The sequence below is a fragment of the Drosophila suzukii genome, chromosome 3 (assembly GCF_043229965.1).
Source record: "Drosophila suzukii chromosome 3, CBGP_Dsuzu_IsoJpt1.0, whole genome shotgun sequence".
NCBI classification, from domain to species: Eukaryota; Metazoa; Arthropoda; class Insecta; order Diptera; family Drosophilidae; genus Drosophila; species Drosophila suzukii.
In genome coordinates this window covers 63,113,169-63,126,142 of record NC_092082.1, presented here as the reverse complement: position 1 = coordinate 63,126,142, position 12,974 = coordinate 63,113,169, and the positions used below count along the sequence as shown (strand labels likewise).

Sequence of the window (12,974 nt, the reverse complement as noted above, 5' to 3'; positions counted from 1 at the left end):
GACCCTGAAAGGGCTGCAAGAAATCAGCATTGCTTAAACCACTTGCAAATTTGCATATCCCTCGTAAATCGGAAACTTATTTTCCAATCGAACCCCTAGTTCACGGTGGCAGCCCTAGCACTTTGATTAGATTCCGGAGGCCGAAGTAAATTTAATTTGGGACAAACACATTTGGTCGGGCATGTTATGGCGCTCGGAGTGGTGAGGGATGCCTTTGTCTCCGGCCCCAAGACCCTGTTCATACGCCCCGTGGCCCAGTTGATTGATACGCTCTCGGCGAGCGACGAAGTACGTAAACAAGTGCCGGAGGCCGAGGTTGAGGTGGGTGAGGTGTGTGGGCGTGGCCCGGAGACACAAATCCTGGCAATTGAAAACTTTCCACTTTTGGCAACACTCCAAGGCTCAAGCCCGTCCCCGGGCCCGGAATCAAAGCCAGACAATTGTAGCCCAGTTATTGTGTGTTTTTCAGCTGTGTGTATTGTAATGCTTTTAGCTGCCCACCCACTCGAGCCTTTTCCAGCGCTGCTTATGCTGACAGGCTCACGCAACCTGTTCGCCTCGAGTTTCCCGACTTTTCCGGGTCCGAGTTCGACTTCCGAGCATTTCATGGCCTTTGTTTTAAGGCCCACTTCCTCCGCCGTCTTTGTTTGCGCCCAGAGCTTTTTATGCTACGTGCCACTAAAATTTTATTGTTTTATTTATTGTTTGCTGAGCTACTTGCCACAGTTGCGCCGTCCCCTCCCCTCTGATTGCACTGAATTAAGCGTTAGCAGTAGACAATCAATTACAAGTTTTACCCATTTTAATGGCGGGCTTCGAGCCTCGGCTTTTCATTTTCAACCAGCCCCAAAGTTGCCTGCAAAGAATAATAAAAGTACGGACCGACAGGAAGAGACCTCGAAGGACCTCGAAGAAATATGCCAAAGGAGTGGCAACTATATCCCCTGTCAACCAACTATGTATTTGGGGCAACCTCCTGCGACATTTGGCGAATAAAGAATGTATCCCGCAGATGAGGGGACAGGAAGGACGTGTGAATCTGCATATGTGGGCGTGTCCTGTAGACAGGCGGAAATGAAATGTGTGACACTCGATGGCAGCGAATGGCAGCTCTAGGCGGATATTGATTTCGGTGGGTGTACACAAACTGTGTCAAGAATGGGAACATTTACCTCATGTCGGTTCACAGAAAACGGAAAAGTAAGCTCCGTGTTGGATATGATGTCAAATCAATGTTTTCACTGAGCTCAGCGTGTTTGATTCGGGATTTTACAATGCTGACTACTGTTTTACAATTTTTGTAAATGGTCATACATAGATAAAACTGAAGAACTTTTCATTACTGCCTACCAATTAAAATTGTGGTAATTAAAAATTCAAGTCCATGCCATAAATTGTTCAAAAAAGACTACCCTTCTTTATAATCCTAAAGCTTTTAATTATTACAAATGAACAATAGGAACCAACCACTAATAGGAACCGCAGCGTACCTTCCGCAATAAGACTTTAATGGATTGCCACCCTTTTCTTAATTATAAACTCGGTCTTCCATCCTAATCCGCTCAAAACTAGCTAAACAAAACAATTTGCGCCCTAAGCTCCGACATTAATTCAAATTATGACGAGAATAAAGCAAAACAGGTCGTTTAATCAAACCGCTTAAGTGAATCCTTGGGAAAGGACGGCGTGGCTGGAGCCAAAGCGATGACTCGACTCCCTGGAAAGGCACTACACTTGATGTCATTTGCATTTTAAGCACACCGCTCCAGTCCCTCGTCCTCCGTCACGTTCTACCCCGCCAGCTAAACGCAGGATTCTGCCGCTGCCTCAGTGCGTATTTCATACAAGCTAATTTTTTTACGATTATATGCGCTTAATAAACGCCATCGCCCGTGGAGCTGCGATGAGGGATATCAAGGAATCTGAGCGCAGAGTCTCGGGCATCTGGGTCCCATCCGCATTCTTATAGCAGTACCCCCACCCACTGCCTTTCTGGACCCCCCGTCACGTGCCGTGCCCACTGCTTAGCTGGGGCATTATCTAAGCCAGCGCACCGGAAGCGATGGCAACGCCATCATCACCAACACCAGTACACAGCGGAAGTTCCCCCACACACACACTGGACCCACTCACACACGCACCCATGCTGGGGGAAGGAGGCAGATAGTGCCAACTCCTTTTGACTGGGGTTCCTCCTTTGTTACACTGGCTAACGGGGATTACTTGACAGGAACTCCAACGAGGCACTCTGGCACTCCAAAATGCTGCAAAGGAATCTATAAAGGATAGCTTTTAATATTTAAATATTTGAAAAGGGGATAATGCCAAAAGAAGTGTCAACTTTCTTAGCCATTTTATACCTTGCATAACTTTGAAGGATTTATTTTCCACGTTGAAAAAGTGGCTTTTTATATAATACACGTTCAGACTGCAAAGTAATTGTACTAAAATTTGGAAACTAAAAGAAGGAAATGGGAAAACGTTTTGTGTATGACTTTATCCCAACTTAATGAATGACCGAATTTTTATGCTTATTTCGTTTTTCACTTTTCCTGCCTTTGTAGAACTGAGTCACATTTAAAAGTAACCTAACTTACTTAGAGTTCTTCAACAACTTAATTTAAATTCCTTTAAGATACAGAAACAAGAGCTGAAGCTCTGCAAACTCCCTCATTGTCATTTGTGGAGGACCCTGGTGTATCTTCCCCGTATCCTGGATCCATATTTGCAGACGCCTCGGTGAAAACACTTAGGCTCTGCCAATGTGTTTGGATTTCGTTGATTTCGGTTTGCACGTGTAATAAGAGCTCTCCTCCACACATATATGTATATGGCAGTGGGTTTGGGTGGAGGGGCAACTACAGTTTTCCGCCGATTGACTTCCTTTTGCATACATTTATCCCGGCGTCCTTGAGAGGTGGCTCTGTCGCCGTAAGAGCGCGTTTTGAGTGTTCAGCAAATATGCGAGTGCTTGGCAGGGCTTACCGCAATGGAGATGTGGCCACCCCTGCCGGAAAACCGATTGCCACGCCCATCTTAAGCCCACCTCGGATTCAGTTTACTTCCCGCCGTATTTCGCCCAGCTTTCGGTTAGCTGGGTGGGGAACTTAGCACTGTCCGATTCGGACTCAACTTCTGCTCGAAGTGCACCGCCAAATGGATTCGCATTCGGTTTACCACCCACCTACCTCCCTGCAGGCACCTCGTTCTTGATCTCCGTTTGGGTAAAACTTTTTCAATATTTCAAGAGATTCCGTGTTTTATTTATTCGCTCTCCTCAGCTGCAGCTTTATATAATTGAGTGGAAGGAAGCGGCTTTAGCCGCACGAGTTAACCGAGAAGAGGTGCTGGACTTCTGAATAGAAGTATTTCGATCGGGCTTCTCAGGGTGGAGATACTCGACCAGACTTTAAATATTTTCTATGGTTCCTGATTTCCTTGCAACTCGCTAGGTAAAATACACGTCAATCACTTCCAAGGTGAGCCAACATCTCAATGTCATGTAAAGGTTCTAGTTTCTTAGCTGTCAGAAAAAGTTAACATGAAGGTGAAGTGTTTGGGAAGATGATTTCGTTCACTAAATATGATATTCATTTATCGAGCAAGAAATTTATATAAAAACATGATGTCGGTATGACAAAACTTAAATGAGGAGTTGGCGAACGTATTTTTGTTAGCTTTGATTTGTGGACTAATAAATTTAACTAAAACATTGACTAAGAGATTGGCTGAGACATTTCAGTCAGATAAATACTAACATGAAATTAAATATTTTAAGAGAGATATCGAGCTTTAATATTTTATACGTAAGATAATGTTTAAAATAATGAAGTAGATCACGATGATATTTATCCACTTAATTTAACACTGTGGGCACGTAACAATCAAACCCATTTAAATGTGAAATTTGAGAAGGGCACACTTTATTAACATATTACCCCACTTATCGAATGATTCGAACTTTCCAAAGTGATCCAATTATCATCAATTACCCAAGAATAACTTTTTCGCTCCAATTAAGCATAATTTGGTTATTGTTCTTGCTCCATGAACTAACAGGATAATAACTCCATCGCTCTACGCTCTGCGAACATGTTCCTCACAATCGTCAAGATGGCAGTACGTGTTGGCATAATCATGCGGATGCCGGAACAGCAATTGCGGATCATAAAACCTGTTCCTACCCCAAACAAGGGACCACTATGGATGGCCCCAGAGGATGTTGACAAGTGGGCACATGTGGACGTGAGATCCGAATAAAAGGCTCAATTCTCGCCTCGGACACGCACCGGAAAAATCAAATGGAAAAGGGGAGTCGAAAGTTGGGGGTGTGAAGGCAGCAGAAATCAGCAGAGAACTTCCACGTTGATGAGCCGGATTCATTTCGTTTGCGTGCCAAAGTCAACGGAAGGTGCGAATTGGATGGGGGTGTCGCATCTGGGTTCAGGGCGTCCTCACCCCGCAGAATGGAGGCCGTTCGGGCAGGAAGCAATACGAAACTCACAGTTGACATGAAGGACATCATTAGCAGGAGCACGGGCCTTGCCCCAACAGGCGGCTGTCACTTGGCTCGGAAATTACGCATATCCTTTGAGAAATTGTAGCGGAAAACGAAATAATGAACTCGGGCCCCAGTTGCAAAGTTTGCCGAGTCGACAAACGGACCCACCAACTATGGCAACACTTGAGGATTGTGCGTCGTGTTGTGTACACCGGAATGGCAAACTTTGCGCCAAGTAGGTGAGAGGATCCTGATTGCCAGGACATTCGGGAATGCCTCGGATTAGCCTGACCCACGTCGGTTAGACGCAAGCCGGCTTTGGCTAATGTCATCAACTGACATGTCACTCAATCAGGGAAAGCCGAGGGAAACCCGATAGCGCCACACATCCTGGCTTCCGATAAGCAAGAGGAAGCGGAAGAGGCGGGGCAAGGACGTCGACGCTATGAGCTTATGCAAAATTAAATCATTAAAATGCAAGACAGATGAAATTTTCTTAAACTGTTTTGCGCACGAGTTGATGCCAAGTCACACATGCCAATGCAAACACGCACCCACACACAGACACGCCCAATGTCCTTAAACACACACACACATGCCGCGTGCTTGTGCCTAAGTAGATATTTCATCGGATTTTCACAGCAGCTGAGATAAAAAATGAAGAACAGGAAACCGGGGGAAAAACACACAGGGCGGCAAAAAATTTAAAACGTTTTGGCGCTGCGGAGGGCGTGGGCAAGATCCCCTCGTTAATGGCCGGGGTCATGTTTTGACCTGGTTGACATAAAAGCAGCAGGCAGGAGTTACAACAACATCGCCAGTCACATGCGTGAAAGCGTGAGAGATTTAAATTAAAGCCTGCCAAGGCGAAATGGAGGTTGTTGGATAAGAGTCTCTTTAAATGGCTGGGTAAATACAAATCAGTTGGGACATGTGTGTAATTTAGGATATTAACTTAAAAAGTGATGGGCAGCTTAGTTCTCTAAAAACAAGAGATGATTCAATCCAATTAAAGCCAAACTGCTTCAAAACATATCGAAAAGTAAAAGGAAAGTCTCTAAGGGCCGTTTTCTGGAGTGCCAGTTAAGATGAAAGTTGGTCATCTTCATTGTTTTTAGATTTGTATAAAATTACTGTGTACTTTATGTACCTGTGTACTTATCTTCAGAGTAAACTCCCACATAAACAATAGAGAAACCCCAATTTCCTCAACAGGCACCTTATCTATTTGATTAATGTTACGTTTCAGGAGCAAAGATTAATTTGTTTTTAAACGCAGACCTGGCACTTGGAGATATTAATAAACGGATATCGAGTAGAAACCACCCATATGCGCCTACTTTGCGGCAAGCGTATGCCAAATGTCTGTTTTTGGGCTTAGCTGGGTCCTGAGATGTGCTTAACTTGAAGGGCCCACCCCAGATCTGGGAGATTCCAGCCCGTGATACTCCTTCCACCGGGATACTTCCTTCTGCCACCCAGGAAACAAGTGCATGTACGTGTTCCATCCGAAAGCCTAGACATCGCAAAGCCACGACTAGGCAGTTGAGAAATTAAATTCTAGTTACGCCCTTGGAATTTAAAAATAGCAAACAATCGACGGGCTGGATGGGTTTCGGGTACGGTGCTGGTACTGGGAGTGGGAGTGGGCTGAAGGACGCTTGGATGCGGTTCTTGAACGTGTTCAAATTGCCGAAACGCGTCGAAATTATGTTAATGTTGTATGTACGTGTCCCGAAGGCGGCCAACAAATTGAATATGTATTTAAGCTTTGGGGCGGGCGTGGGGCGGTGTGAGTCGGGAGTCGGTTATCGGGAACACGTCATTGTTTAATCTATAATTTGGCATCTATATCTCTATCGTAGCCGGCAGCTGGGAGGTGGAAAAAAGTGAGTCTCAACAATTTGGCAACTCATTGTTTGCCTTTGTCATCCCTACACTTTTCCTGTCCCGCTGATGTTTGATGTGCGCAGATATAATGTGTATATAGGGGTAGGCTTGCCTGCTTAGCAATTCCTGTTCATCTTCTGCGTCGCTTTTAATGAGTTTTTGTGCAGGAATTTTCGTACCCCCGCATTCCGTACGGAACTTGTTGGCAACAATGTCAGCGAAATTGTCGCCGCCTCTGATAATCAGGCGAACGCCCTTCGAAGTGGGCGAGGGCGTGGCCGTGACGCATTGTCACGATGATTATAATTTCCATTAAGGCAATTTTGTAGGGCTGCCATAGGAGGGAGCTGAGCAAGTCATATCGAACTAATTTGCATTACAAGGCGAGAAGCAGCAAGTGCGAAAAGTCGAGTTCAGCGGAGGAGAAGAAATATGGCAATAAGAACCTGAGGAATCCGTCATACATTGGTTATTTCACTTAAAATTTGAGTAAAGTAAGCAATATAACACGATAATAACCATTAAATATATCTAATATTAAGTTAAACATTCGAATAAAATGGACAAAGGGTTAGTAAGTTAATGCTTACTGTTCAAAGCATATAAGTATTTGAATTGCAAACATTAAGCAGCTGTAGGTTACCCTAAAAACAGATGATGAACACTGCCATTATTAATATGTACTTTAAGATTTGAAATCTTTATGGATGCTCTCGCACTTTCAGACCACTTCTATTGTTGACAGATCAAACAAAAACTTTTCGGCACATCCGAAAAGGCGTTTATGCATAAGTCGATGCGAATGGGAAGATACCATCCCCATTCCAAGACATCCCGTCACACATTCGCCATGTGGCCGCAGAACTCCAGCTGGCTGGCAATCGAGCGTGTATGTAAATGATTCAGCTGTCCAAAAAGTTTTGAGGCTTCAACCGAACAACAACCGAAAAATTGGGAACTGAAGAGGAGAAAACTATGAAATATGCGGAGCATGTGCCGACAATTTGGTCATAACCTTTGACAAGCCATCATAAAGGATTACGGGGCGTGGCCGAGGTGGGGATAGGTTTGGAGGGGACTTATGTTTTCAATTGCCAGGGCAGGAGTGTGAGAAACGAGCCATTGATGGGACACTCGCAAATTAAAAACAAGATGCGATAAGTGGCAAAAAGAGTCAAAGTTGGGCATGTTCATGGGAAAAGTGCGCCGTCATTTTAAATGGGTAATCATTACAGGCTTCGTGATGAACTTTTCCAGCATTCAAAGTTGCAAAAGAGCGGCGGGGAAGGGGTGAAGTGGTCGGGATTGGATAGTTATAACATTGCTTTTTATTGCCGCTGGCTGCTGTGGCAGTATTTTAATTAAAATTAATGCGCCATAAGCTTTAAGTTAATGCCACATCTTCCTAGAGCCTCTTACAAAGCAACCATAAAAGCAGCAGTATTGCATGCGATGGGTGGTCCTACGGGCTTGGAGCCATAGATAGATATGTGGGATACGGATAAGACGGGGAGGTGCCCATGTGAGTAGTCGGGACTAACGTGGCTTTGTGGGCCTGTTCCCGGCTCGTCTCCCATCCGCTTGATGTGCTCATTGGCATGGCATAAATAAGGGCTTATGGCCGGATCCTCGCATTTAGTTGTCTGGATTGTCGCTACTCCAGCCGCAGAGGAATCTTCCCCAAGAACTGCGGAAGTGAATTCGACATTACAATTTGTCAAGGTGGCCAATTAATTCATTTTATGGCCGCTTATAAGCGGAAAAATATGCAGATCAGACCGACTGACCCGTAAATTTTAATGTTTATGTAATACAATTTTGGGAAACAAAGTAATAATATTCATAGAGCGACAAAAGTATGTCAATGGCATATTAGGAACAAAGAGGAATCAGTGTTTCAAACTAAAACTGAACCTAAAACGTTTGGAACAATTATATTTAGCACAGCTTTTATGTAAATGACAACTGCGCCTAGTTTGCAAAACTATTTTGCCATTCAAACTCTGCATTATGCGCGGTTTCCCATTCACATACTGCTTACCAAACATTTTTGGAACGAATCCAGCGGAATTTGGGCTGTGCAATTTAATTATGACTGCTTACAATCGGATTGCCCATAAATCTAATCAACTCAGAAGCATTCGAATGGCAAAATAGATAATAGAGGGGTGCTTCAGAGTTGGGAATGTGGCATTTCGGGACAAAAGCAAACTATTTTCGTCCTCACTTTCCATGGGTGTGGGCATGAAAAAGAGTAGATGGTAGGCGGCTCAAATTCTCCTAATTGAAAGTGCAGTTTGCAGAGCCCGAGTGGCAAGTATTCCAGGTCCCCGTTCGAACAGACAGTCGAGCAATTCAAGTGACTGGCAGCTGTGATGCACATACCATATTTGATGGCGATGTCTGCGGTGGATGTGAAGATGATAGAGCCAGTCAGGTTACGTAATCAATTTAGTAAATTAATCCGGTTCCGGGCAGAACATCCCCGCCACAGGACGAACTACATGTGCGACGGCAGCGAGAATGTCGGTTCGACAGCATAACTTCGCTACAGCTAATTGGAAAATAAGTGCCAAAGTTTATTAAACTGCCAAAAAATGGATGAAAACAAACCAGAAAGAACGAAAACTTGCTGCGAAAACAATTTCAGCAAAATGAAATATTTCCAACTGACACTGAAGAGTGGACGTGATGTGGGATGGCTGGATGTGCGGTGATTTCATTTTCTCTAGCTGAATAAATGCAAAAATTCCTGACATTTAATAAAGCCTCAATATTGAGTTTAATTAAAATGGTTAAACCACTGCTTTATTAAATAAGTGTTTCAACTGGGAAGTATTCAATTTTCACCTTATTATTGGGTTGTCAATAGCTTAGATTGGAGCTCTGGGAAAACTCACTCATACTTCACATTATACTTGTCAAAAGTGGCAACAATTGAATGCCAGAAACATTTCTCCTCTGGCAGCGTAGAAGTTCGGCAAAGTCCCCAAAACGCATGGCAGAACCGGAAAGGAGGAGTGGCAAGGACGAGAGGCTTTGGCAGAGCAGCCCAGACGCCAATCCCCCACAAACCCAGATCCGCACAGAGCAGCCTCATCCATCACCACCCCATAAGGCACATCGTAACCATGGCCACAGATCCCAAAGATCTTCGGAAGGGGAGCAATCCATGCCGGAAATCATAGTGGCGGGGAAGTACCGCCTGCTGAGTCGCATTGGAAACGGCTCCTTCGGGGAGCTCTATCGGGCCGAGGGACTCAAGTACGGCGAGAAGGTGGCCATTAAACTGGAGAGCGCGTCGGTCAACTATCCCCTGCTGCCCCGTGAGGCCAAGATCTACGAGGTCCTGCGGGGCGGAGAGGGAATCCCCCACGTGCGGCACTTCTGCACCGAGGGGGTGTACAATGTCATGGTGATGGACCTGCTGGGCCCCACCCTGGAGGACCTCCTGAACCTCTGCGCGCGGTCCTTCAGCATAAAGACCACCCTGATGCTGGCCGACCAGATCCTGGCGCGCGTGGAGCTGCTCCACCGCAAGTGCTTCATCCACCGCGACATCAAGCCGGACAACTTCCTGATGGGCCTGGGACGCCACTGCACCCAGGTCTTCATGATCGACTTCGGGCTGGCCAAGAAGTTCTACAGCCTGCGCTCCCAGAAGCACATTGGCTACTCGGAGAAAAAGGATCTGGTGGGCACGGCTCGCTACGCCAGTGTGCGGGCCCACTACGCGGAGCAGGGTCGTCGGGATGACCTGGAGTCGGTGGGCTACTTGCTGCTCTACTTCCAGCGGGGTCGTCTGCCCTGGCAGGGCATCCGTGCCCAGTCGCAGGTCCAGAAGTACGAGAAGATAGCCGAGTGCAAGGCGAATATGTCGCTCCAAGCCATTTGCGCCGGCCTGCCCACTGAGTTCTACGTGTACCTGAAGTACTGCCGCAAGCTGCACTTCGCCGAAAATCCGGACTATTTCTATCTGCGCCAGCTTTTCGTGGTGCTCTTCAAGAACCAGACGTTGCTGAATGACTCCCTGTACGACTGGGTGCTTCTGCAGCAGGAAACGCAGGCTCCGCAGGAGAAGCAAGGGGGTAAAAAGGTCAGGGAGCGGGGCAGGGATAAAGAAAGGGGTGTTACTGAACGGAATCGTAATAGGGATAGGCAGCATCCCCGAGATTCGGCAAGGAATCGAGATACGAACCGGGATAGGGGGCTGGAGCCGATTGAAAATACGACTAGGAATGGCGAACGCAACGGAGTTCGGGGAAAGGGCTGTAACCAAGAAGATAAGTCCCCAAAGAAGGATGGCGAGGCCTGCTGTAGTTACCACCTTCGCAAGAAGCGCGTCCGCGATCGAGAACGGGATCGGAGGCTGGAGCAACAGACTGAGCGGAGGATTCACCCGGAGCCGCAGGAACCCCACCGGATGCAGCCCTGACTTTGATATTACGCTGTTTGTAAATGTCTCTGTGCGTTAATTAACTGCCGAGCAACTATATTTAGCATGACTTAACACCTTTCCCATCTCAGATCCTTTGTTTGGCGAATCAACGGTTCGGGTAATTGGCAAGGACTGCCAGGGCATACAGCTACACACCTGGTAACGGCAAACAATGGGGCGAAACTTTGTGGGGCGTCCTGTACGAGGAAACCGATACCCTAAGTACTCGATGGGCATAGTAGATAATGGAAAGTTGTGGGGTGTTCTCAACAGCACCATTCTACGGGAAAGTTTACAGGGGCTAAGTAAAGTAGGTTCAGTGTACTTAACCAGACTCATGTTCCATTAGTTAACACCATAGGGAACTCGAAATATGTTTGTTTATAAATTTGGGAAATCAAGTGATCTAGAAATCCAAGAATTGGAAAAGGTTCATTATTTTTGCTATCTTTTGTTAACTATATATGAAAATCAAAAAAAACTTATTTTCGTGATTTAAATTTATTTAAAGCTTGTCTGTATCGGTAAAAGCCAACGCGGAATGCAATGATTTTTATAAAATGTACTACTAAATTTCTAAAAATATGTGATCCAAACTCTGATACTCTTGAGATTGAGAAAGTTTCCTGGGCAAGTAGAACAAACACACACAGTCAGCCAGCTCATATGAGTCTTTTACAGCTGGGATATTAATAAAGGGGTTAATTACTGGCCAGGCCAGGACACGTTACGGGATACCCAACATGACTTGGGGATGTGCGCCAGCGGCAGGCGAAAGCTGAGACCGGAGAACATATAAAAGATTCCCCCAGTGGCCTGGAAGGAAATAGGGTCGGCGCAGCCCAGGCAAAGTAGTTTGCTCAGTCGCGCTGCAATAATGTGGACTACAGCTCATCCGCACGGGTCCACAAAAACACCATCAGCCCACAAGCACACACAGATGGCGAATTAACTATTTGCTGGCCCAAGCGATTTTTGCCCAAAGCCTCGGATCCGCCGGCAATGATTATTCGGGACTGGGCGTGAGGGTGCATAAATCTATAAATAACTCGACTAGCCCTGACTACACTGGACAAACCAAATGGGACTCCAACAAAACCTAAGTGATCCCGGCCTATAATAACAGGTTTTGATATCTTCAAGAAATTAAGTGTTTCCCGGATTTTTGATGGTAAGAGCGATTTGCTTAACAAAACATGTTAATAATCTTTTCACTGAGACTGATATTAAAAACTTTTAAATGGGAATTAGATTTTTTATTGGCCTTTTTCTTGCTCACTTTCCTCAGCTTAATTGCTAAACAAGTTAAAATAACCCAGTTAAAAGCTCTCCTTTCTTGGCCTACACTTTCCCTCCGAAGTCGGTTTTCGCGTGTACGTGGCGCAGACGATGCCGCGCCCATTTAACATCCCAAGTTTTGCGATCCTAGCTGGCTCTGGGGAGCTGGAACATCCACCCAAGATACTCTGGGGCGACTTTCCCAAGAACTTGAATGCATGCCTAATGTGGAAAACCTCACACCACGAAAGGAGCACCAACACACTCACAGTCGAGGCGGCCGAACCATACACGTACAAGGCGCGCTGAAGCGTAAAAATATTTGCGGCTTTTGGCTTCGGCTTTCTCTTTTCTCTTTCGGACCGCCGCATTTCAAATTAAGTTAATTTTTTTGTGGAACAAAATGGCTACAAATCTGTGTTTTATTTATAGGTGGCTCTGGCCGAGTGAGCAGACACATTGTCGAAGGCAGCGAACTCGGACCGGGTCCACTGATGGGTCCTCGATGAACCCCGGTGACATTCAAATTGGGCAGTTAACGAAAATTGTGCAATTTGTGGGTCAATGCCAAGTGGCGATAGGAATCCGAATATCAAGTGGATGAGCATGGACATGTGAGTGGGTCCGATGGGACCATCATACTTATGAGTGCCCCGATGGGAAATAACATGGACTGTGGCAACGTGGCGTATAAGCAATATGAGCACTTTCTGGGAGATCATCAATGCGGTATTGTGCGTTATATTATTAGGTTGAGTAGATTGATAATCCCAATAATATGTGCTTAGTGGTTTAATCTCCAAGCAGCACAACCACATATATAGAGTCCAGGGCAACCCGAATTATCTACTCAAGGTGACTTGTCTA

General features: G+C 45.7%; 2 protein-coding genes across 3 annotated transcripts in view; one reads left to right on the top strand and one right to left on the bottom strand.

The window, feature by feature from the left end:
• LOC108016263 (ras-like protein family member 10B) overlaps positions 1-12,974 on the bottom strand; it is a 42,690-nt gene that overhangs the window by 22,145 nt on the left and 7,571 nt on the right. The window lies entirely within an intron of this gene.
• Positions 9,262-11,094, top strand: LOC108011241 (casein kinase I). 2 transcript variants are annotated; one of them, XM_017076346.4, is made up of 2 exons: positions 9,262-10,487; positions 10,544-10,663. In XM_017076346.4, the coding sequence occupies exons 1-2, from the start codon at positions 9,333-9,335 to the stop codon at positions 10,547-10,549; spliced, it is 1,161 nt and encodes a 386-aa protein (XP_016931835.4). In that variant the 5' UTR covers positions 9,262-9,332; the 3' UTR covers positions 10,550-10,663. The 2 variants fall into 2 exon arrangements, with proteins under 2 accessions (XP_016931835.4, XP_016931834.4); XM_017076345.4 differs by adding an exon at positions 10,919-11,094 and having other exon boundaries at positions 9,264-10,857.

Excerpts from the sequence above, each read along its gene's own strand:
- LOC108011241 (XM_017076345.4), top strand. The coding sequence starts at position 9,333 with ATGCCAGAAACATTTCTCCTCTGGCAGCGTAGAAGTTCGGCAAAGTCC.